The 26,808-nt window shown below is 42.5% G+C and overlaps 1 protein-coding gene across 2 annotated transcripts in view; it reads right to left on the bottom strand.

Annotated features, from left to right (window-relative positions):
- The window catches only part of PDGFD (platelet derived growth factor D), a 149,895-nt gene extending 123,856 nt beyond the window's left edge, over positions 1 to 26,039 (bottom strand). For both annotated transcript variants that reach the window (XM_086739590.1, XM_086739591.1), the window contains exon 1: positions 25,760 to 26,039. In XM_086739590.1, coding sequence (XP_086595716.1) covers positions 25,760 to 25,889 — 130 coding nt within the window. In that variant the 5' untranslated portion in view covers positions 25,890 to 26,039. The remainder of the gene's footprint in view (positions 1 to 25,759) is intronic.
- Positions 26,040 to 26,808: the final 769 nt, after the last annotated feature.

Here is a 26,808-nt window from a genome sequence, read left to right as displayed (position 1 = left end):
GTGCACCAAATTGAGCTCGATAACTCTTAACTGACAATACTAATCTCTCATATTCTTACCTACTGCCACGTAAAAAATACTATCCATTTGAGGAAGTTGCAAGACTGCACTACCAGGAGCTAGAATTTTTAAAGGAAAAAAGGCAATGAGGTCACTCATAATCACAGCTAATTCTGTTCCTTCATTCCATTGTTCAGCCTCTCACATTAACCCACTCTTGCTTCATTATTTTTTCTGGCCTGTGCTGTGCACAAGTTAAGGCACTGGAGTTGCTTCTGCTAAATTACAAAGAAAGGCAAATTTAATCTAGACTATTAAACTTATTTTGGAGGGGAAGCAGGCTCTCAGTAAATATTTTGGATTCCTACTTCTTTTTAATTTCTCATGCATCCTCTACTTTCTGTCCACTCACAGACTTTTCTATCATATATTAACTACATTAACTTCTCTTTAGCAACAAGACACAAACACAAAAATTGGCAGCTCATAGCAGCTTTCAGCTTTTCCATGCTGTCCTCCATCTTGGCCATTTTTGGTCCCAGCTGTGCAACACTTGGGACGTGCTACAAAGCTCTTCAGAGCAACACATGACCTAGCATATTAATTTACAAAGACACAGAAACAAAGTAGAAAGAGTAATGTAAATTAATATATTCTCCCTAGGGTCTAGGGCAAATAAAATAAGGAAAATAAGAAAGAAGACAGGTCATAGATCAAGAAAATGCCCGACCAAAGTTTTTAACTGAGCTGAAATTAAGAAACAGCCAGCATGCTCTGAAATGCTAACACTTAGGGGGATGTAGGCTTCAGTTGTGCAAAAACAGTCCCACAGGACAGTCAGAAGGTTAGCTGAAAAAAAACAGGAAAGTAGAGGGGATTAATATCACCTTGCCTTAACATCAGTCTGAGGTGAGATAAAGCCTTCTCAGGATGAGCCTGTCATTGTTCATTGCCTACAAAGAGAAACCAGATGACCAGCTTCACATATACACGGCTTAAATCATGAAGTGAGACGAATCCAAAGGTGTCACCAACTCTGCTCCATTTCAGTGGGACATTCTTCAATGAGGACAAAAAAAAGTAGCTGTAAGGCAGCTTCAGGGAACATCTGTGTATGTATGTGCCTTTGAACCCTCTGCAAGTCTGCGTTCCACTGAATCTCCCTGTAAACAAGATGATATCACTTTCTATTTTTTATCCTTTCTGGCATGCTATTTCATCAGCATATCTCCTGTAATCACTAATTGACAACACATGTTAGCATTTTCCGGCATAATATTTAACATTGCATACAGAGACTTCTCTGCCAAAGTTTCACTGTTTCACTGGCATGTTAGGCAATGCTGGAAATATTCTCACACCAGAAAGTTTGCCACCTCCACAATCTACTCCTTTTTTGAGAAACTATTTGAAATTCACTCTTTCCAGAATCAGCAGGAGTCTCAAACTTTCTGAAGTATTTTCTTGTTCTTTGAAAGCTTCATTAAAACAATTAATACATTATGGAATCATAGAATAGTTTGAGTTGGAAGAGACCTCTAAAGGTCATCTAGTCCAACCCCTCCCCCTGCAAGGAGCACAGACATCTCCAACCAGATCAGGTTGCTCAGAGCCCCGTCCAACCTGGCCTTGAACATTTCCAGGGATGGGACATCAATCACTTCTCTGTGCAACCTATGCCAGTGTTCCACCACTCTCAATGTAAAAAATTTCTTCCTTATATCTAGTCTAAATCTACCCTCTTTCAGCTTAAAATCATAACCTCTCACTACATGCCCTTGTCAAAAGTCCCTCTCCAGCTTTCTTATAAGCCCCCTTTAGGTACTGGAAGACTGCTACTGGAGCCTCCTCTTCTCCAGGCTGAACAGCCCCAACTCTCTCAGCTTGTCCTCATAGGAGAGATGCTCCAGCCCTCTGATCATCTTCATGGCCCTCCTCTGGACCTTCTCCACTGGTCCATGTCCTTATGTTGGGGGCTCCAGAGCTGGATGCAGTACTCCAGGTGGGGTCTCAGGAGAGCAGAGCAGAGGGGGAGAATCACCTCCCTTGACCTGCTGGCCACGCTTCTTTTCATGCAGCCCAGGATGCAGGAGGCTTTCACGGCTGCAAGCATACATTGCTGCCTCATGTCCAGCTTTTCATCCATCGGTACCCCCAAGACCTTCTCCTCAGGGCTGCTCTCAATCCCTTCATCCCCCAGCCCGTATGGATACTAGGGTTGCCGGTATGGTTTACCATTAAGTTCCCAATGTCCTTTTACCAGAATGACATCCTATGCGTTGCGGAAACCACAACCCCAAGCTTCTGTTAAGCAAGAGCTAACAGTTCACGGAGTGGTTACCCATAGGGCTAACCATGATTCATGAAGCCACACCAAATCTGAAGGATGACCACACTGGAGAGAATGGTCCTATGCAGATATTTCCCAAACCAAACTTACGGAGCTCTGTTAATGACAGGAGGAAAAAAAAGGGGCTTTCCACATAAAATCCTGTCCCTCAGATCCCATGGCTTAAGTAACTGTAGATCTGCTGTTGTCATACAGCAATGTAAGTTTCTGGGGACTGAGAAGCATGAATCCCAAGGGTCCACACTTAAGTTTTCTATGAGACTTTCTTCAGCAGTAAGGACAGAGGAGAAAAGTCAGAGGGAACACAACAGGCGTAAGACAGGAGATACAGATTCCCTCCTACCAGATGGAAAACAGCTAATGATACAGTATTCCCAAATGAAAAGGATCAGACTTAGCAAGGGGCAGGGAAGGGGGGAGGGAAGAATTTTTTTGTTCATAACAACTACCTGCACTGGACGGTCCAAGGGATAACACAAAGGAATTGTGTTGTGACCATGCTTCTCACTAGTAGATGATAAGCTGCTATGAGTCTGGAAATCATACTGGGATATACCTCACAGGGCTATTTTCTTTCATGTTGCATCATATTTTAAAGTTTACTAATAAAATGCAAAGTTACCTTGAAAAATCGGAATTCTGGTCAGTCACGTGTGAAAAAAAAAAAAACAACGTATAAAACTGACATAAAGAAGAAGTTTGTCTTATTGCCTTAAAAAGCTGGGAGTAGTCTTCCACAGAGCAAATTCACATATTGAAATTTTTCTCAGCCAGTACACATCTTCTGTTCCTATTGCCATTATTGCAAATATTTATATTTGAGGCACAGAAAGCTGCTACAGTTCAAAGACAAGCCTAGACAAATTCAGATTGAAAATGAGATCAAATTAAACTCGGAACCAGTGGAACAACTTGACAATGGATTCCAGCAAGTTCAAGTGTTTAAAAGTAGAATTTTTAAGTAATGAAACAAAAATGTGCTCTAAACTTAATCAGAAATGTGTCACTGCAATGAAGTAATCATGTGGTTAAATATTATAGCCTGCTTAACGAAGAATGCCAGACTAAACTTAGTGATTTTTCTGGTCTAAAACTTGTGTACAGTTTCTGCAGGAACTCCTCTTGTAGAATAACTACCCTGTGATAAATAAACCTGTGTTTATAACAATATTGTAAGTCCACCACAATGGCATTATTTAAAAGGCAACTGTCAGCATTACAGGCCTAACATATCAGGACACTGCTTTGTAGCATCCTGCTTCTGCTGAAATCATTCAAGCTGCAATGGCATGAAACAAGAGAAAGATCCTGAAGACTCAAAAAATGGAGCCTTTGTTCAGAGCTGAGAGAGATGGTGAGGTCGGTTTTTCAACTCAACATCCACATGGTGATCAGCAACCACAATGGGAAAAATTATAATACATAGACAAAGTGTAAGTAGGCTTCAGTGTCAGAGAAAGATTCCTCAAAGTCTTTCCATCCTGAAAAAATACTTGTGCCTATTTTATCATACTGTTCATGTTAGCCTTATTCATTCTTAAACCACAGGGCAATTCTCAATAGAAAAAAGAAAACCACAAAGATTAATAATACCAAATATAATAATAATTCTGAACAAATGTAAATATTGGTCACGTTTCAACCTGCAGTGAAATGAAACTTTTGCAGAGAGCCCTCTTAGCTCTAGTTGCTGGCACACAGCACCACACTCTGTGATCCCCTAAGTCCGAAGATTTGACAGTGCATCTTGGAAGCAGATTTTCACCTTCAGGCAACTGGTTCACATAACTTTTGCAATCAGACCTTTGTTTACAATGTACATGCATGGACACAAAGAAGCTTAATGCTACTGAAGTCAATGGGATGGAAGTATGTGCTTGAGTGTTGTCTTGATTCAGAGCCAAAAATTAAGGCTCTTAAAAAGACGAGGTTCAAAAACATACACTGGAAAGTGGGACACACTCTGATGGAAAATTCTGCTAAACATTTAACAGCCAGTAAATCATGCGAGTCAAATGCTCTTGCCCACTTTCTTCCACTTAAGCCAACATAAAATCCAAGAGGTGCTAAGCATTAGAGCTCTGACATTTAACCACCTCAATGGGTTGTATATGTCTGATATTTCAAGAATACCAACAATTATCATATGAAATAGGAAGAGAGGTTGCAAGACATAGTATTTCTACATGTTAAGAGAAAACAGGAGGCCAGCTAGAAAAAGGGACTCTGTTAATGATACCACTCAGAAAATGGATGCAGAATGGGAGCATCTTATCAGGCATCAGAGAATTCATACTGGCTCTCACCATAAAGACTGGAAACCCTTAAGAAACCAATCTTTGTTGGTTCCCTGCTCACAAAACAACTTATTGTCACTCAGAAAAGCATTTTAGTAACTTAGCACCCAAAACCTAATTTATCTGGCCTCTCTATTAGTTTTCAACCACTCTTAATACGCTGCCACTGCTTGTACAGCAGTACAGCGTTCATGTGCTAAAATTGGAAATCAGCGTGCTAGTTCTGCATTCCAGATGAGAACAGGAAACAAAATGACTCAAAACATCTTCTTATTAGCAAGGGTCAGTTTATCAATACGTAACATGATCATTTTCTATAAATACACCAAGGAGTTAATTCCAAAGCAAGAGAACCACTCAGGCTAGAGGACAGAGTTCATCCAGGAGCAAACAGACATAAACTTGGCACAGTCAAATAATGGCCACAATTATAGGAAGGTTGCTAAGCAGCTTTGACACAGCCCCCAAGTAGTACCAGCAGTAGCACAGAATATACTATTTTTAAGATGGAATTCACTTGACCTGTACACAGGGACTTGGACTGAGGCAGCTCTTCCAACTGCAGTGTAAGCTAAAAAGGACAGAGGTGAAGCACTAGTACATATTTTACATTGAACAGAACATATGAAATTTAGCAGAGGATTTCATAGGAAATGTGAAGAGCAGTAAATTATATTAGGAACACTTCCTAGCAAGAAGACAGATATAGGTCTCTTAACGGGCCTCAGAAAAAATGCTGACTTAGCAGAATATAGCATTCCAAAAAAAAAAAAAAAAAGGCATTTTGGGTAGTGTGAGGCACTATTTACCCCTGCTGAAGGCTAGAAAGGGGAATGAGCTGCACAGAGAAATTATGGAAAAAGATGGTTTAGTCAAAGAATGGGAGAGGACGATCACACTGAGAAGATTCCAATCATAAGGTAAAAAAAAGCCCTTGAATGTGGACTATAGCTTAGAGTACAGTGACCACAGGCTTTCAAAATATGAAGGACACTGAGTAATCTACTCTCAAGATTAACCACGTTTACATTTGTTGCTATATCTGAGCCACAATTCTCAGCACTTTTAAAGTTCAAGTCAGTAAGGAGGAGAAGAAAGTCATCTAACAGCTCTGAACCTCATAAAGACATCAAGTGAAAAGATGGAAGGAAGAGAAATTAGCGCCTTAGCTTTATTTTTAATGCCTGTTAAAAGCCTTCAAGGTGTAGACTAAAATGAAGATATGAAATGCTATTGTCATCTTCAGATCCTTTATTGTGGACTAGCCTTTCCCCCAGTGGACTCCTACCGAGACCAAAAGACGATTGATGCTGAGGTCCTTTGGTTCAGATCACATCCAAGTGAGTTTTTTCAGTCTGTCAACAGGTACTGATCAGAGGAGAGGACAAAGAGCCACTGCTTGTTCAAATCATTATCTCCAACATGTTCTACACATCTGCCTTTGCTTTTCTGTTTAATCTAAGATCAGTAATAAGAGCCAAGAAGAAACTCTCGTGATTGTCGGTTTGTATGTTTTGGTAGGAACTGCTGGAACAGACCAAATCAGTAATTCAGTCTGATATCGTTCTTGATAGGACTTGTGCCAAGGTGCTCAGAGGGCAACTTAAAACTACAGTAGGCATAAGCAGTTTTGTAACATTAGATAATGAAAGAAAACTTTTTTTTTTTTTTTTTTTTTTTTTTTTTAGTTCTATTTGGATTTAAAGCCCTAGAAACACTCAGTTAATTTAATGATAGTTTCTATTCAGTTTCACTCAGGGCCAAGCTCTGCACATTGGAAAGAAATGTAGCAATGTCATTATCTTCTAGGGCATATGGTCAAGTCCAGAAGTGTCTTAGCATTGCTCAAAACTTATTAAACCATTTGTCTCACACTAGATGCAATCAAATACCCTTTAGAAATATTCTGAATCAGGCCTTCTACCACTTGAACTCTCGTAAGTGAATTTATTGTGCAAATAAATCCTTACAAGACCTCTACAGAAACATTGTTTTTCAGTTAAATTGGGTTCCATCACCTGTTTCCAAAGAGGGTCAAAGAAAGAATCCCATCTTAGCTTTTCTGTACTGTTATTTATACATCCTCTCGCTTCTGCATTTTTATTCACCAGCTTTACCACCACCTCTTTTTCATGCAGTTTGTTTAGCCAAATAAAAGACACCTCACAGCTATAAGACAAAGAAGCAAGACTTAAAGGCCCCACTGGACATACCCATATTTTCCCAGATTTGGATTTCTGGTGTATCAGAATCTAAAGCTTTTCAAGCTTAACTTTGAAAAGACAACTCATCAACAATTATGCCATTTAAACTACAGGTTATTTGTAGTAGCTGGGAGGAAATAATGTAAAGGGCTGAATAAGAATGGGCTGGGATCTTCTTTTGAAAATGATGAAATGGGGCACGCTGAGCTATGATGATTTGTGCTGTAAATGCAGTAAGTGTGAACCAGAAACAGTCTTTGAATGTCTAGATGGGAATTACACATTAACTACCTTTACTGACAAGTTTAGATATACACATCTTACATCCATTCTTAATGGCACAGAATCTCTCTGGACTCTCGCTTTCATTAACTCCTTTTGTTTATTATAATTTTCAAGAAAAGACATTCCTTTTCTGTTCTTTTTCAAGAAGATAAATTCTCTACTTCCTAAGACTCTAACTTCTTTCCTTTATGTGTTTAAATTCTACTATCTGAAATACTTGTAACTCTCTGCAAAATAAAAATACAGCTGGATGGGGATTTCTGAAAGCTCTCAACACTCCATTCCCATTGAAGTCACTGCTAGCTTTAGCTCCGGTGGGATGAGAGGTCAGGCAACAGTGAGGCCTGATTCTATGTTGCAGTGCTTCCATAAATGAACTTCCAGGTATACACAAAATTTATTTGTTAATACTTTTGCACTCAGTAACATCACCAGTGTGCATTTGCTCGATGCCTATATTCCCATTTGTGAGCTTCCCTAATAATTATTGAACCCGCTGGCTAAAATGAGGATAAAAGCCCCAAAGGTATTACAGATCTGTTAGTTTTCTGAAAACAGGCACGGAAACGAAGAAGAGAGCTGTATTAATGCCTCCCTGGGAGCAGGGAAGCAGCATCCTCACTGGTGAGCAGGAAATCCAGAGGGAGAACATCACTGTACACCTGAATACTGGGAAAAGTTTCAAATGCAGCTCACATTTCACAGCACAACCTATGAATAAAGTACAAAGCCTTAAGAGATCAGGTTCCATTACTTCTGCTGTCCAAAGAATTACGTTTTATTTGAATTCAATATATTCAATAAAGTTTAGGCCTTAACACAGTAAGATTTAGACATTTTATATCTACATTTAAATAGCTTTATTTTAAGCAAGAAAATAAATTTTAAAAGAAATTCCAAATGCGTATGGGATTATTTTTAACTTGCTTTTACATCTGCTGATCAACAGAGGAAAATGGTATCTCACAACATGTGACTGGTATACAGCCATCAGATATCTCCCATTACACAGTTCGAGGTGCTGGAGGACACGTAGAAGTCCATGACCGCAGCTGCAGGTCCAGGGAGGAGATGTGCAGGCACAAGTCTCTCAGTCAGAGAGACTGAGGTCTCAGGTCTCTCATTATGTCTGAGTGGGTTCGGTCAGGAGCAGGCAAAGGAGGGAGAGGGGAAAGAGGCTTCAGTTGAGCAGCGAGACAAACAAACTGCAAAGATGAGAAGGTAGAGAGGTATCGGGCTGAAAAAGCATAGATTCATGTTTTCACTTACATATTCATAGAGCCAGGCCACACCCAAAGGTAACTTCCTAGAAATACTGCCACAACAAGATTAATGATGTTCTTTGCAGTTTTGGGAGTTGACATTCAACCAACTCCCTTTCCTCCGAAATATTTCCAACTCTGGCTTAACTTTCGTGGCTGTGTACATTCAATCAGGTGTCACCAAGAGCTGGTTCTTCACAAGCACTGATTTCAGTCTCTGCCAGAAACCTCTGATAAATTCATCCTCCATGAGTCAGAACCTACTGCCACTGTGAGGTCTAAACCAGTTGGCAGGGGCAATACGTATAATCTCAGTTGACCTCTGGACATATAAAAAAAATGCTAACACAAGATCTTGTGCAAATATATGCTGGTCTAAGTCTATTTAATAACTGCCTGCGATGCTGAAAAAAAAGGGAAGCCAAATCTAATCCTAAACTTGCTCGTATATCAACAGTAGTGTTAACCCTCCATATTTCATCCCAAAAGCAGGGGTAGCGAATGCTATTCTTGATGCTCACACTCCCAGAGAGACATACCGATACCACTTGCTAGTCAGAAATAACTAGTATAATGCCATTGTTCATCACTCTAAAGAAATCTTCAGTCTTATCCTAAAGACGCAGCATTTTGAAGAGATCAAGAAGACTCATTCCTCAGAGAGTGATAAAAACTGGAATATTTTTCGGTACTTTTCTGAGCTTGCTATGCTACTGACCTAGTTGACCTGGATTTGCTCTGCGTTGAGTGCAAAAAGAAGGCATGTGCAGAAGGTAATTCATCCCACTTGGAGATGGACTTCTATTACAAATGGGATAAATTGTTCTCTGCAAGTGCCTTTCTCTCCCCCTCAATTATAAGGGAAGCTTTAACAAGATGGCTCATTTTTCAAACCACTGAAGTTTGGTAAAATGAACTTTTTCCCTATCAATCAGTTACACTTCTGCCTCATTCAAAGACACAATAAGGCAGACTGAATCGAAATATAAATGTCCAAAAATCCCTTAAGCACAAGGCAAAAACGTACATACGTACATACCAATGTACGTACATACATATGCACACACATACTCTTTTCAAATGTCTGCAGTCAGGACCTGAGATACAGTGACTGACTTCATGACGTTTTGTCATCTGCTGTGGAGTCGGGAAGATAGACTGCTTCACAGCTGAGATTTCAGCTGGGATTTAAAGCTACTAGTAGGAAACCTAGCTTTGTATCTTTAATTTTAATCTGAGTTTTCTTTTATACTTTTGTTTGGTTTAAAATAATATTTAAAGACACAATCATTAAGAACATATTTGTCTCTAATTAAATATAACTTGGCACAAGATCAGGTAATTCTTTCTGCTGCCTAGGAACATGAGCTATGTCTAATAACATTTAAAGCTACTTTGTCTCATCATATATTTATTGCATATCCTGAATTTTATGTATTTTTAAGATGTCAGAGAACATATTCATAAGAATGAAAATGTTTGTTTTGACTGTGATTTGCATAAAGCTGCATTTGGATTGAAATCAGAATTCAATTAAAACGTGCATATCCCAGCATTTTAAATAGCTTTTAGTTAAACAAAATTACCTAAATTGTGTTGAAAGCATTAGAAAAAGAAGTACCATAACACGTTCTGCATTCAAGTCTGACTTGGTAAATAAAGGAAATACTGCCTATTAACGAATTCCCATTGCTCCTATCCACACAATAGCAGCCATATTTCTGAAATGATTAATTGGCCACAAAATAAAACAAAGTAAAACTTTAAATCATTTTGAAAGCATCTGTGCAGGTATGTTCCTATTTGTATTTTGGATGTTTTTCTCTGCAATGCTGACTTCATACACTTGTAGTTATTTTTTATTTATGGACTGAAAGAGAAAATGAATCATTCTGTTCGCTGTTTGGCTTGGGGGTTTTTGTAAGCCAAAACAGATTTCTCAATTTTGAGCAAACTAAACAAAGTTAAAAAAAAAGAATATTCACTCTACACTTGCCAGCTAAATTGAAACCAAGACTAATGAAAGTGAAATTTCTGTACAGCAGCAACTGAAGTGTCAGATTTTGAAAAAAAATGCCAATACCAGCATTCAATCTACTGTGAATATAGAAAATATAGGTATTAAATGAACTACATCCTACAGTGATACAGTTGCAAAACTTGAGCTGACCTCAAGAGATAAAAATAATTCTTCATTTCCATACATACGTATGAAAAGAGCAATATTTCAAGTAGTAGAATTTGACAGATCTCAATGAAGCAGCATTTTGCAGTTATCCAATACCACGTGTTATATCTTGCAAAGTACTACATTTTGCTCACATCTTCAAATAAGCTGTCATGATTTCAAATGAGTTTCTTTTTCAAACTAGAAAGCATACATTTTTTATTAATAATGTTTTTCTTACACAATCAAGTCCTATATTTGAGAAAAAAACTCCCTCAAAAACTAATCATAAAGAAAAATTTGCAGATTTTATGAAGATTTGTGCAGAATAGTCTCCAAAGCACAGCAGCCCCACTAGCATTCAGTTCACAATGCAATAAACAAAGCAAAAAGTAAATAGAACTTCACAATGCTATTAATTTTATCAATATCATATGACAGCAATTCTTCAAAATAACATAGGATTAGAAAGTTTTTCACTGAAATATAAAACATGATTATAGCTGAGAACAACACATTTATTACTGTAGTATAAAAGTTTTATGTCCCGAGAGCTCCAAAACTGTAGAAGCAAAAAAAGCATGACCTGCTTTTCTATATCAGCACAATAAAAAGTCCTATATAGAGTTTATACAGAAGGTTATAGGGCCTGTTAACAAAATTCTAACATTTGGACACCTGAATTCAGTGCCACATCCCGGATACTCAGAGATAAGCATCAGCTTAGATCCCATGCATACTACCAGCGATAGTGGAACTACAGAAGTTTGTAACACTCTGCACTTATTGGAGAGAAATTATAATTCTAATTGACAAAGGAAACTTCTTATTGGCTGATAAAGCCATTTGGTCCATAGCAAGGAATCTTTTCAAACCAGAGGCAAATAGAAAATGATTATTCTGAAATTATTCTGGCAGGAAGAGTCGAAGGATCGAAACACAAATGTTACGGCATAGAGGCTGCATATTATCTTCAGAATGCTCTATGGAAAAACAGATATTTACACTAGAATCAAATAATACTGCATGGCGTTTTATTACCTTTCTATAGATAGAGCATGTATTCATTACACTGTAGTGTAGAAGTTGCCAGAATAATCACAGGGAGAAACAGTAACCACTAGAGGATAATACCACTTACAAAATAATAACTCATAATTTATGTGCTTAAAATTAGATAGTATCACCTGCTGCCCCAGTGTTGACTGAGTGATCCTGATGGAATTATAAGACACAATGCTAGAAACAGTTTTCTCTCAATATTCCTCAAGCATATGCTTCTTTGCATATACAACAGTCTCTGGCTACCAGATCTAAAGGAAAGCACACATGAAAACACTGCTTCTTATGTTTATGAAATAGTCCTTTCTCCTCCATCAAATACAAGGGAGAAAAGCCATAACTGTTTTATACATAGTTTAACCAGTTCTACTCCTTCTCTTGTCTATTAAAAGTCAAAGATGGATCCACAGAGTACAAATGTAATATCAGTTAATATTTGAAACACGGACCTCACTGCAACCACAGTGACACAGCTTTATCACAATTTGATTCCTCTCAGCAAAGATGTCTAAAAAAATGTCAGACTAGAGCAACTATTCAGCATAGTGTGGAAATTAGGTGCTAATTAAGTCATTTGAATACGTGAACTTTTGCAACACCAAAGCTGTAAAACAGATTAGCATTTTATTTACCACTCATTAGTAAGAGGTGAACAGCAGCTGAAATCACACTACCTTATTAAGGTCATAATTATAGTAAATTACTTTTGTACAAATTGAGCACAATCACACAATATTTAAAACTGCATTGTTCCCAGTCGTGGGAGCAAGGTGAGGACAGGATCTGCACCCACTGTCCATCTTCTGCGGGGAGTGAAAATGGCACACGTGGAGACAAGACGACACAAACAATAAGCTTCACGTGAGGTGCATGTGGATTGTCTCTCAGTGAGGAATACAGAAACTGAACACATCATCTGTTTTTCTTAGCAAAAACTGCAGTACCACATGGAGGAACTGCAAAAAGTGACATTTGGTGATATATCAGATTGTTTGCTGACACACAGCTAAGCTGTGGCTTCAGTTCTTTGGGCAGAGAGGAGGAGGCAGGAGGGAGCCCCGTCCAGCACGCTTGGGAACAAGGGGATGCCATTCCACGTTCATCAGCAAGACACGGAGCAGGTACTTCAGCAAGGAGTAGGGAATAGTCTTAACACACTACCACCTGTCTGCCTTAGCCATTATTTACAATGACACCCTTTCTATTGCACTAGGTTTACACACCAGAGGTGAAGAACAACTGGGGAACCAAGGCAGGGCTGTGGCTCCATCCCCATCTTCCCTCTGACACTCAGTTCACGGCTGGTTAATGCACACACTCAGCTTGCATGACTTTACCCTTTAGTCCTGCTACATCTGGCCCTACAGTGAATCTAACAAAAAGGAAGATAACATTTTTAGTTCTTCTCTTTTCTTTATTTTGTACATTTAATGAGGCTGCGTAGTCAATTCCACTTCATACCTAATGTGACTTTAAATTTAATTTTAAAAATATGTTTCAAGTTAATCCCACATGTTTAGTCATCTGGCAATGGTTTCTTTTTTTTCTTTTTTTTTTTTTTTGTCCTGGCAAGAACTGAAATGAAAATGTCTCTGCTGTTAAAAACTTATTTTCTTCCCTTTCTTTCTGATTGCTTTCCTTTGCCTTATTGTAAGAGCAAATATTTGGCAAAAGGTTTGTGAGGGCAGTGCTTTGTTTTTAATAGAGTAAATGCAGGAATTTGACAGGTACTAGGAATCTTCAGCTTCCGGTATTGTCGGTCTATTCTGAACTTTGTTTTTCTAGGCCTCAGATGTCAGCATCAAAAAGTCAAAATTTACCAACTTTTTAACAGAAAGGCTTCAGCAACCATTACGGGTATGAACTCTTTATTAGTATTCATCCTAAGCAAGCACAGTGAATCTTGGATGTGACATGCAGCTTTCTCATCGAAGTTCAGCAAAGTCCCCAGTGGGAGTTCTCTGGGTTTCTAGTCAGCCCTTTCAGCAGGCCCACTCATGCTCGCCGAAAAGCTGTGCCAGCTGCTGCTGCACGGGTAGGAACCTCTGTCAAAAGCAATTTACAGAACTGCTTGGATTCATGCGCTGGCATCAGATCTCTATTTTATCTGGTAATTTTAAGAAACTCTAAACTGGCAAAAACATCAAGCCAACAAAATAATGATAATACTGTGAAGTTCATGCTGATTTGTCTCTTAAGTATAGGCTTTGCTTTAGCCACAGTAAATGTAAAGTAAAAATAAAAAATCGACAATAATGTTTTACAATAAATAAGCAAAGGAAATGGATGTCTCCTTCCCATGTGAACAGAAGGGAAGCAGAAGCCACATTAGGTGACCAGGCTGGCTACTCTCTCTAGAAAGAAACAAAGCAGCTCTGGGTATTTCTGTTCTGGTTTGGCCAATCATCTTTGAGGGCCTTTTTGAAAATGAAGTGCTAGAAATGCATTGCCAAAACTACAAGGATGTGTACTTAAATTTGCAATCACTTCATTGCAAAAGCATATACAGAAATACATTCTGTCTCTCTTCTGGTAAGAGAAACAGGTGACACTTTTTCCTCGGTCAGTATTTTGACTAATGGCTTGCCTAAGGTAAGCTGAAAAGCAATCTGCCTGACAAGCTTGACTTTACGTCCTGCCAGAGTTGGTGATGGCACAAAAAGTAGCAGTAGCATCACAAAACGGCATTGTCATTGTAAGGCTGCAGAGAGAAATCCTGAGACAAGATCCTTGTACACTTGCAAGCCTTGAAAAATAATCTACATGTATTGACAAAAAGGCCTTTAAAGTCATTCTTCAAAAATATAAACTGAACTGACATATCAAGGCATTTTGATTCCTTCTTCATGGCCATCCTCTATTTCCTTATGCACTAAATGAAACCAAACCCAAGGAATGTGCAAAGAAACAAAACCAGGATAATAGTTTTCCCTGTTTTGTTCTGGGGCTTCTTTGGATGGGAGACTGCTATTTAACTCCCATGCCACAGGAGTTATTTTCAGGCAAGCATATAAGAGCCAAGATACTTGATTTTTACACAGGACATCACACTGTTGTTTTGCACGATTCCTCATTCCCTCAAAATAGCTATCCACGTGCCCTGTTATTTACCTCAGCATGTCACACAGCTCTGAGCCTGCAAAAATGGTGGCAACTGAGCAGGAAAGTGAGCAGGAGGTGGGACAGTGCAGGCAGCAAGGCCACAGCATTTTAAGGATGGCTGCCCCTGGTTAAGGATCTCCAGTCTTTGCCCATATACATGTAATCATAGAATCATAGAATCATAGAATGGTTAGGGTTGGAAGGGACCTTCAAAGGTCATCTAGTCCAAGCCCCCTTCAAGGAGCAGGGACATCCCTGACTAGATCAGGTTGCCCAGAGCCTCATCCAGCCTGGCCTTGAACATAATGACTGCTACGGGTGGCATTTCTGCCTCTCCTTTTCTGCTGGGGCTTGACCCCTACACTGAAACAGAAGGTATCACCATACAGTTTTACTGCCTGCAGAAAAACGTCATCAAACGCATGAACACTGCCCACTGAAGGCCTGCTACATGTGCTGTGACTGGTTAGGGGTCTGGGGAAAAAGCAGGCTGAACAGCCATGCTGGTCCACTTCTCTTCCTCCTCTGCTTGCCACTGTGGGAATGATGCTGGTCCAGGATCAGTCCTCAGGTGTGCAGTGGAGTACGGCATGAGGTTCGTCTGTGGTTCTTCTCTAGAGTGATGTTTGTTTCCATCGTGTCACATGGCCAAGGGAATTACTAATCTCTTGAAGTCTGTTGGGAGGCAGGCTGTGTATACGGAGATGGGGATGCAACATCAAAAGCTGGCTTTGCTGTGCAAACTCAAGGACAGACCCAAAACAGCTCAGCATCACTCAAGGGTCCTGCAATGGCGGGGCTGTCACAAGGCTCCACTGCTGTGTCCATTTCTCAGAGGCATCACTCAAGACACCCTGAGTGCACTGTACAGTAAACGTGGTGTGCACCATCGGAGAACTGACTTCAGAGGTTCACGTTTGCACATCCTAATTATGTAAAAGTAGATCACAGATATACTAGGAGCAGTCAGATCACTACTATATGATGGAAGAACTTTTGCTCTTGCTTAGAAGAAGTAGTTAACTTTGGCTCCCTTTTTCCAGAATCTATTGAACGATGGGAATTGGTAAGAAATGCATACCGTGTCATTAAACTCTCCTGGGTGACAAGTGTCAGTTACAAACAGAAATAAAACCAAGACTATCCAGGCAAAGAACTGTCCTCTGCCATTATGAGGATGGAAGGAGCAAAGAACATTTTTTCCCTTCACACAACTACATTGCCATCCTACCAGAACACTGGTGATACGTGCAGGCACAGGGGTTTGGGAGCCCCAGGCCACACCATATGGACAGCAATGAAGCAAAGCAGCATTCCCCTGTGCCCATTTCCAAACATCCAGCAACCCAACACAGCAACGTGAAGGTGACTTACAGCAGCAAGGAAACAGGCCTACGACCTGATCCAGAAAAAGAAACAGTAACATAACTTTGGGGCTTTCTATCAATTTCAAAGCAGCAATTTTTCTGTAGCCTTCTATCATGAGGTCTTAAACACTTTTACTGACATCTGGATGTCTTAGTGAAATCATTCCTATCAGTGTTTATCCCTGCTGAGACATCGTGATTAAGAAGCTGTGCTGGTCCATTTCCACAAAGAATCTAAAGGCATTATCACCACCTACTTGCTGCTTTCATGCAACACGTCTGTCACTGGTTTGCTAAAGCAAAAGATTTATCTTTCAAACAAATGCTTGGTTGAAAAATTAAGGGTCCAATGGTATATAAAGAGTTTCCAAATTCCACATGTATTAGCTCTGCACAGCAAGGTTTTGGTAGCAGCGGGGCTACAAGGGTGGCTTCTGTGAGAAGCTGCCCATTGTCCAATGGAGCCAATGCCAGCTGGCTCCAAGACGGACCCACCACTGGCCAAGGCCAAGCCCATCAGCTACCTGTTATCCCAGGCAGCACCTCTAGGATAACATAGTTGAGAAGAGGCCAAAAAAAAACCTGCACAACATCAGCAGCAGTCAGACAAGAGGAGTGAGAATGTGTGAGAGGAACAGCCCTGCAGACACCAAGGTCAGTGCAGAAGGAGGAGGTGCTCCAGGCACTGGAGCAGAGATTCCCCTGCAGCCCATGGTGCAGCCCGTGGTGAGGCAGGCTGTCCCCCTGAAGCCCGTGGAGGCCCACAGAGGAGCAGAGATCCACCTGCAGCCCATGGAAGACCCCATGTCAGGGCAGGCAGATGCCTGAAGGTGGCTGTGGCCCCATGGGAAGCCAGTGATAGGGCAGGCACCTGGCAAGACCTGTAACCCTATGGAGAGAGAAGCCCACACTGGAGCAGGTTTTCTAGCAGGGATTGTGACCCCATGGGGGACCCACGCTAGAGCAGTTTGTTCCTGAGGGACTGCATCCCATGGAAAAGACCTGTGCTGGAGCAGCTTGTGAAGAACTGCAGCCTGTGGGAAGGACCCATGTTGGAGAAGTTCATGGAGGACTGTCTCCCGTGGAAGAGACCCCACATTGGAGCAGGGGAAGGGTGTGAGGAGTCCTTCCCCTGAGGAGGAAGGAGCGACAGAGACAACAATGAACTGACCATAACCCGAACTCCCCGTCCCCCTGAGCCACTGATGGGGAGAAGGCAGAGAAAACCAGGAGTGAGGCTGAGCCTGGGAAGAAGGGAGGGGTGGGAGGAAGACGCTTTAAAATTTAGTTTTTATTCCTCATTAACCTACTCTGATTTGATTGGTAATAAACTAAACTAACGTCCCCAATTCCAGTCTGTTTTGCCCATGACAGTAGTTGCTGAGTGATCTCCCTGTCCTTATCTCGGCCCATGAGCCTTTTGTTGTATTTTCTCTCCCCTGTCCAGCTGAGGAGGAGAGCGATAGAGTGGCTTTGGCAGGGACCTGGTGTCCAGCCAGGGTCAACCCACCACACCACAGTACTTCTGGTAATCAGCATTCTCTGTACCTATTTTTATTCCTTCTCTCTGACCAGCCTGGGTCTCTACTTTATCCTCAATCCACTTTTATTGTGAGTCACATCAGATTAGAAATACATTCAACTATGAGAAAAATCTTCTGCAACTGATCCAAGAAGAAACAATAACAAAAACCCACACATATTACAGTTGGAGCCTCTTTAAAACTAAAAAACAAACAGAAACAATGCACGACACTGAAAAATACTGACGGGTTTCCTTAAGGTCTTGTTTAGAAACACACTGCAGTTGAAGTGTCTTGTAGGATATCCTGTGTGTGACATGTAAGATTGTCAGTATAGGAGAAAAAGGAGACAGACCCATTGAACCCACGAGGCTTTGTTCTGTACTTCTGCTACACGACCTGGAACTACATTGGTTACCCCTTCATCTCTATCAGTGCAAAGAAATTGGTTATTTTTGCAGTGCGTGGACTCTAACTGAGTATCTTAACTGTGAGTATTGTAAAGCTTACCTACACAATCCCCTCACTACAAGGAAGACATTGAGGTGCTGGAGCGTGTCCACTGAAGACCAATGAAGTTGTCGAAGGGTCTGGAGAAACAAGTCTTACATGGAGCAGCTGAGAGAACTGGGCTTGTTCAGTCTGGAGAAAAGGGGACTGAGGGGAGATCTTATCACTTTCTACAACTACCTGAAAGGAGATTGTAGCGAGGCAGGTCTGTCTCTTCTTCCAAATAACGACAGATAGGACGAGAGGGAACGGCCTCAAGTTGCACCAGGGAAGGTTTAGGTTGGATATTAGGAAAAAATTATTCACCAAAAAGGTAGTTAAGCATTGGAACAGGCTGCCCAGGGAAGTAGCTGAGTCACCATCCCTGGAGATATTTAAAAGACATGAGACGTGGCGCTTAGGGACATGGTTTAGTGGTGGACTTGGCAGCATTAGGTTTACGATTGGACTCAATGATCTTAAAGGTCTTTTCCAACCTAAATGATTCTATGATTCTATAACAAAGTCAGCACTGAATTCCTAAGCATTTTATTTTATCCTATATTAATTCATGTAAACTGTGAGCCAGACTGTGCTGCAGTAAGTGCTGATGGAAGTTTTGTCATTGATTTCAGTGTAATGAAGGTCACGACGGCTATTTTTCACATTTTCCATGGACCTAGTATTTAATAAATATTTTTACAGAGTCTAACATCATCAAGTCCCAAGCCCCAGTTTTAGCAGGGCTAAAAGACGTTGACAGGAAGTTTGAACAGAAGGTAAAAGTGTGTCCTCCTGCACCATCTCCAAGTATGCAAAGCTCTGACTGCCAAAGCAGAAATATGGGATGTTGGCCTTCACAGCGTGGGACACAGATCAAAAAGGAAGCATGAAACTGAAGATTACTCAAGTACAATAGGAAGCTCGAGATCATGTAGGATTTATTCACTACCAAAAATACTAGAGCCAAACCCAAACTCCCAGAAGAAAATCTAGCCTGTTTGACACTGTAAACAGGACGTTTCCTTAGCTTTGTAAACAGGAGATTGACTTGAAACAAACTGCCAAGTAAGGTAACACAATTCAGTATTTTAGCTAGCAGACCCTCAGCAGAAGCAGGGAAATAAGTGGTCTCTTTTACCTAAAATGTGGTATAATGTAATCAACCTCATAAATATAATAGCAGGATTTTTGGAGGGAGTTCTTGAATACAGCTTGAATCAACTAACTAAAAGGAGTACTACTGAATTTTCCTGTGTTAGTGGGCAAATTCTTACTACAGAGAATGCTAACACAGAGCCTTCACCGTGTTTCCTAGGTCACATTCAATATCCTGGTGCCAAATCCGTGCAGGTCCACAAAAGCCAGAGCAGGCAGAGGCAGATAGTCTTTATCTAGGGCTGGGAACATACTATGGACACTGAGGGCTAATTCAAGATTTCTCAGCTGGGCAGGCAAAACTGTATGTTGCTACACAAGGACCGGAGGAGGAAGGCAAGGAGAAGGGACACAGCTGGTCCCAGAGATGGGGGACAACCAGACTTCATGTTCCCGCTACTGTTGCGCGTGGGAAAAGGGGTGAGAGTGAGAAGGAGGGAAAGCAGGACAGAAGAGCTAGGGAAGGAGACCACTGCTTCTGAGGCAGGATATGTTCCACCCATTGCCACCCCTGTCAGCTGCAGTAAGTGCCATTACAGAATGACTGAGGTTGGAAGTGACCTCTGAACGTTACTGTCGTTGCTCTGGAGGCAACAAGGAGCAGGACATTTTGAAGCCTTCTTGACTCTGATATCACACACAGCTGCCTACTTTTTATATGTTCAGAGCCAGTCCTGTAAGATATTTTATTTGCTGTTACAGAGATCAGTCTGTAATTTGCTGCAGATATATCTTAATATAAGCAAGACAATCCATACTAAAATACTGGAGCATAAAACAGACAAACTTCTGCTGCACCTTTTGTATATATACTACTGTTTGAGGTACGAAATGAAAGCCACTACCTGTCCTCCTAATTTATGGCTCCCCAAGGGAGTTTCTTGCTGTATAAATAATACACCTTTTGCAGTTCTGTTCCTTTTATGTAATATTCACACTCAGTCTAAAGGAGTACCAGAAAAGTAATGTAGTGAATTTGTATACTAGTTGAAATAATTTCTCCCTTCAATAATCCTTTTCCTTAGAAGTTCCTTTTTACTTAGTAAAAATTTTAATAACATGTAAATTACTTCTCAGAACGTGCAGTCACAACCTGGAAAACTGACAAACATTTTTAAACATAACTGTTGCTTTCAACCCAAATTCCATAAATTACATGGCTAACAACATCATGTAAAGAGCATCTTAACTACCTCGAATAGTTAAGCTCAAGTATTTGTCTAACATTTAACTGTTCAACTAGGACTTCAAAGAGTTACATTAAACCTGGGGAGGGAGAGGTTTAGTATTCTAAAAAAAATTCCCTGGGTGCCATATATTTATTATTTTAGTGCTAATTCAGAATCAATTACATTAAGTGTGCTTATTCTCATTTCTCTGTCTTTGTGTCCTCTGATTTACGTATCACATATGTGTATGTACAATATCCTGTAATACAGAAAAGATACAATGCATGTTTACTCTCTGTATGCATGCATATAATATTCATGCCTATGATATACATGCCTTATATGATTTTTTTTTTATTTTAACAGAATATTTGCCAAATTTTGCAAATACTTGTACTCTTGCCTCATTGTAAGAAACAGTCAGCTTAACTGGATATCATCCCACTTACATATAAGCTGTCTCAGCTTCATTATCACAGAACCTTGCAGGACCAATCCCCTTGACTTTAATGGAACTATAAAGATGCTCAAAGTTAAGGACATGGAGAATGTTATTGCAGTAAAGATTCCCCACAGGCTTCCTATTTATGCCTATTCCTAGGTGTTTTATAAAACACAACCTCTCTGTAGGATCACAGCGAAAAAAAAGTATTCTTTTAGAATGTTCACCAGTGTTCAGTTGCTAAGAATCAAAGCAATACAATTTAAAAATTTTCTCTTTTTAAGAATTAACTGGCCTAATTAAGTTTCATACAAATACATTTTTAAAAAAAGAAACAAGAACTATTGAGAGACTGGCTGGAGAGCTTATAAGTGAAGTGACTTTCACTATATAATATACATCTGCCTGATAAAACATCTTTCAAAGCTCCTTCGGAGAATTTCTCCATGCTGCTTGCTGCTCAGTCAAGGTTGGAATTCTCATGTGATATTCTTTGATACTTCAGTCCAAACAGTTAATTATACAGATAAAAGACATCATCAAAGTTAAACCACTGGAGACCAAAGTGCATTACCACAGGTAAATTACAAATTTTTCAAAACAAATCTGATGAAGCCTGAAATACACATTTTTTTACAAAACCTACAAAATCAGCCAGGAAGGTAATGCTTACAGAAGTAAATGTAGCTCTTTTCCAGTTGACACAACTTTATGTTACCAGAGTCCTTTAAAAAAATACGTATACAAGCCTAGAAGTACCCAATAAATGCATTCCAAAACTGAGGTTCCTATACCACTAGGGATACAAGAGATTTCAAAGTGGTATCAGAGAAACCTCGATTATGTCTTTTCCCAAGAGTAGACACCTATTCGGTGAGAAAATACTACCCAAATCATCAAATGCTTTTCCTTGTGCTTTGGCACAGGCCAGCACAGGGAAGGGGATGGTAGAGTTAATGGCACATATCCCTTCGGACAGGCCATCAAAAATGCCAAAAGCTGTTGCCATTTCCCCAGAATGGTAAAGTACAATTTTTCTTTGTATTTTGGCAGAGCACAAGGAAATTGAAGTTTGGAAATTACTATTTTTTTAAACTCAAAATGAAAACCACAAGAGCCCAGAATCTTATCTCAAGTTGTCTGATGTTATGATTTCAAATCCACATCAGAAGACACTGATTCCATGGCTTTCAGTTGTTTACACACAGAAATGATTTGACATCATGCTGTCTGTTCTGTTCTGCCTTTTCTTTAAACTTTAGATTTTAAAGTTTAAGATATGTATAGTGATGCTTAGTCTGAGTATACGGACTAGGCATACTTTCCTAGACTGAGCATTCATACCGATGTTTGTTCAATAACAGATAAGAACAAGCAACTGCTGTTTCAGTTAGACACCATACTGTAAATATTATTACTTAGCACTTTTCATCTCCAAGCACACAAAATCAACCAAAATAGCAAAAACAAAATGCCAGACTTCTTGTAATTAGGCTGTATTACCTGCATACTGCAAAGGAGGAAACGGATGCAAGGAGAGCAATGGAAGCATCTGGAAGCCCTGTGTGTGTGCTATCCTGCCAAACTTCCAAGGACTTAGCAGGTAATGGTATTAATAAACACTTTAAATAAATACTACAACACGTGCTATAAATGTGTCTGGCATCTCCAGGACACTTTAAAAAATTGATTAGTGCTACACTGGACAGTTGAGTCATCAATGCCCGTCCTTCCACTAGGACAAGGAGATGTCTTGTAAGCAGGTTATTTATATTCTTAATACCTTCAGCAGGAAGTACAGTCTGGTTTGGTAGTCATTAAACAGCATTTCTTTTGTATGTGCTGCCCTTCATCCATAGATTTATTCCCAGAGCAATCTCAGTCTTATGTAAGAGCAATTACAAATAAGCTAGCTTCTTTTAGCCCAAAAGAAGAAAGACAATCTCAAATTGCGCACAGTGCAAAGGTTTGTTTTGGCCAGAAGCAAGACCAAGCCTCCATATTAAAGCTCTGTGTATGCAGTATCACTAGTTTATCCTGCTTGGAGGTAAGAGAAAACTGGAATCCAAAGGATTGTTTTATTTTTTAATAAAATGTGCAGGTAGTCTTGGACTTGCCAAGATATAATATTTTTTTAAAGAGTTGAAGAGACCTTGCTTCCTCTTCAGTATCTCTCTTAATTCTACAACAAAATAATCATGATCATCAACCCAGGATCCAATATTAAATTAGTTTTTATCCCTGCTGTGCATTTTGAGAGACACTGTCGGAACATACTACCCCCAGTGTATTGTGTGTTCTTAGATCCTGTTCGGTATTGTCACGTCTGCAAATATTTACAAAGCAGAAAATACTGTTTGTCTCACTCAGCAATGCAACCCACATGTCTTTAATGCTATTCCATATCACTGCTTCAGACCAAAACAAGACACAAACACCACTGAAAATTACAAAAGACAGAAATACTTTCAGTGGCCTACAGCCAACTATGGTCTAAACACTTTGCTTGTGAGCTCATTGCATGCATGCAATATTTGGCTCATAACCTTTGGCTGCACTAATATAGACCTTTAGTCAACAAACTCAAGCAACAGTTTGGTTCACTTGAGTAAAATCAGGGCAATCAGCAGCTGATCTGCTTAAGGTGTTGTGATCCGATGCCCAGCTCCACTGGCCGTACCAGAACACACCGTCTTTTGCAGTGAAAAAGCACGAGGACTCCCAAGCACAAGGGGAGAGCAAGGCTGCAACATGCTAGGGGTCTGCACGTGGTCTTCCTAAAAGCCTGTTATCTCCTCAGTACATGGATACCGTCTGCCAAAGCACTGCAGAGGTGTCTGACTTCGGTGTGGGTGTGTTTCATCGGTCTGTCAGCTGCAGGCCTCACTAGCATATGGCCCAGGGAAGGCCAAAGGTACCACGTAATTTCATACAGATGTCCCGCTTTCAAACAGCCCCAGTACCAGCCCACCTCGGTATCCAAAATGTTCAGCAACTACAAGCTGTGGAAGATAATTTTAAAGGTACAAACGTTAAAAGGCCACAACTAGGAAAAGAGGAATTAACTAATAATTTCTCATAGGCTTGTTCTCCTCATCACTCCAAGAAGCAATTTGACCACAGGAAGTCTTCTTCTGCGGAGTAAAACACCCATCACACTGGCAGTAAGCTGAAAACTTTATTTATATTAGAGGTTACTGATTTCTTCATTGACTGGACAGAGATCAGAGTAAAAACACGTTTTGAAGTTCCAAGTAAATCACTCCAGTTTTCCATTAAAAACCTTGTCTGGAGTTTGATTTGGAAGAAAACTTAGCTTAGTTCAGAGATGGTCTCAGTCCTTCTACAGAGTTTAAGATGGCAGGCTAACAAGTCACAAAGGTTGATAAAACAGACAGCAGAAATAATGGATGTATGCTTTTATTACAAACACATAAATTTTTTATTAGATTAAATTTGACTTCTGAGACAGAATTGCATTCTGTCTTGTTTTCAGACTTGCTATCTTAATTCTAAAAAAAAGCTTCTTCACCTTCTCTTATGCGTTCTTTCAGTGACTAGGGAAGGCATACAAAAGATTATTAAGTTCAGTCTGGCTCCAAAGCTGAAACAAAAACATCTTCCTAAGTCAACTGTATACCCATTAAACACATTGTATACATGCTGAAAAATAAACACTGGCAGCTACAGAGTACAATCTTGGAAATGGCTCAAGTGACTTGGTTTTTGAAAAAGGTTTATAAAATATATAAATTCTGGCAACTGGAAGACGTTAACTTGAAGAGTGAACTGAACTCTGTTCCTTTTCAGGGAGAACATCGTGCATTTCGCTCTGCAGGAAGGTACACTGCACCCTGCACAAGCAGGTCCTCCCAGATGCAGCTGGAACACAACGGGCTGCTCCCCAGCCAGAGGCTCATCGCCCTTCCCAAACCCAAACCCCAGGTTTTCTTCATCTTTAACCACGAGCACGTGGATTCCGCAGCAGAATGTCAGCGGGGCTGTTTCTCCGCAGCCTCCGCATTCGCGCACCGCAGCAGCACGTGTCCGGGCTGACCTCTCGCTCGAGGCGCTGGCGCCCCACGCAGCTCCTCTGCAGACCCTCGACGGCACCTCAGCGCCAGGACTCAAAACGCGAAGGCTGACCGGACATCCCCCTTACCGCAAGGCGGGCAGTGTCCCGCAGCCGCCCCCCCTCGGTGCTCACTGGGCACCCTACTCATGCCGCACGGGGCGAGGCGCAGCAGGCCCAGGCGACCACTCAGCCCTGGGCCCAGGCCCAGCGGGAACTCGGCGCCCCCGGACCCGTTGCGGGAGCCGCGCTCCCGCCCAGCGCCCCTCAGGCGACGGCGGCGCTGCCCGCGCGCCCTCCCTCGCCCGCCGCGCGCCGCCCCACAGCGGGCACAGCGACGGCCCCGCTCGGGCCGCGGCCGCCACAACCCCGCCGGCCTCCCCGCGCTGCCCCCCCGCCCCGAATCTGAGGGGGCGCTGAGGCCGGCGAGTGCCAAGGGGCGCCGGGCAGGTACCTCTGCGGCAGCCGGGACCGGGCACCCCGCGCTGTCAGGGGCCAGGTGCCGCCCGCCGCCCGGCGGGGACGCCGCCGGCTACCAGGAAACCTCCGCTAAGTTGCCCTGAGAAGTTCGGGCCCGCCCGGAGCCGCCCCCCCAGCCCACACCTCTCTCCCTCCCCTCCACCTGGCCACGCGCTCCGGGGACCGGTCCCCGCGCCCCGGCTGACCACGCCGTCTCCCAAGGACGGGAGCCCCGCCCGGACAGACCCTCCTCCCCCGCCTGCCCCCGCTCCCGGGGAAGGGAGAGGGGGGACGGCAGCCCCCGAGGCGCGCTGCGGGTTCAGGGATTGAAGAAGGCAGACGGACACTCACCATCTCGCCTGATGTTCGAGGACCGCAAGGCTTTTATAGATCCGCTCTGGGCAGGGGCGGTGGTGCCCTGACGGCTGCAAAAGTTCGCACAGACGACAGCGTAGAAGAGGAGGAGGATGAGCAGTTGCATTGGGCTCCGCTGCGAACGGGACCCCGTCTCTGCAAAGAAACCCGTCTCTCCCCCACCGAGGGTGCTTCCCTCTCTCCCGTCCTCTCCCCTTTCCCGGACTTTGTGGTTGTTGTTGTTGCGGGTCGCTTGTGTGTCTGGGGGAGTAGTATGCAGGGGAGAAAAACAAAACAAAACAAAACAAAAGCATAAAAAGCCCCCAAAAACAAAACTCCCAAAAACAAAACCCCACACCACCCGAAGCCGCAGTCCCAGCTGCCGAGTTACTCCCCGCGCTGCCCCCGAACTTCCTGCACGCTGAACTTTCCGCTGCGCTTCTGGGGCCGGGCGGACTCGGCAAAGGTGAGAAATCCCCGCGCCGGGCCGGGCCGGGCCGGGCGGGCGGCCGCCCCCTCCCCTGGGCCGACAGCGCCGTGCCCCACGTCGCAGAAGGGGGGGCCGGGTGGGGCTGCCACCGCCCCGCTCCCCGCGCCCGCCGACTCGCACCGCCCCTCGCCGCCCCCCGCCGCGCCGGGCCGGGCCGCTCCGCTCGCCAGGAGCCGCCTCCGGTGGCTGGAGCGGCGGGAGCCGGGGTGAGGGGGAGAGGCGGCCCGGGGGGAAGGGGGCGGGAGGGGTGCCCGGCCCTCCCTGAGCTACCGGCCGCTGCCCTGGCAGGAGGCGGCGGGGGTGGGGGGGGGGGGGTGGACAGAGGGTGGCCCCGCTGCGGCGTGAACCTGCCCGGCCGGGAGCGCGGGGCCGCCGGCGGGTGGGCCCGGTGGGAGCCGGGGGCTCCCCGCCAGCAGAGAGGCCGGGCACTCAAGGGTCCCACCGCCCTCGGGGCCGCAGCGGCCGCGTAAAGGTTATGGCTTGGGCTGGAATGAGTCAGAGCGCTGAGCTGCACCAGGGCGGGCGAGGAGAGACGGTGGAATAACTGGTGGAAACA

This window comes from Chlamydotis macqueenii, chromosome 1 (genome assembly GCF_036417535.1).
Source record: "Chlamydotis macqueenii isolate bChlMac1 chromosome 1, bChlMac1.mat, whole genome shotgun sequence".
Lineage (NCBI taxonomy): Eukaryota > Metazoa > Chordata > Aves > Otidiformes > Otididae > Chlamydotis > Chlamydotis macqueenii.
Note: the sequence above shows the minus strand (reverse complement) of the source record. Positions and strands in the feature narration are given on the sequence as shown.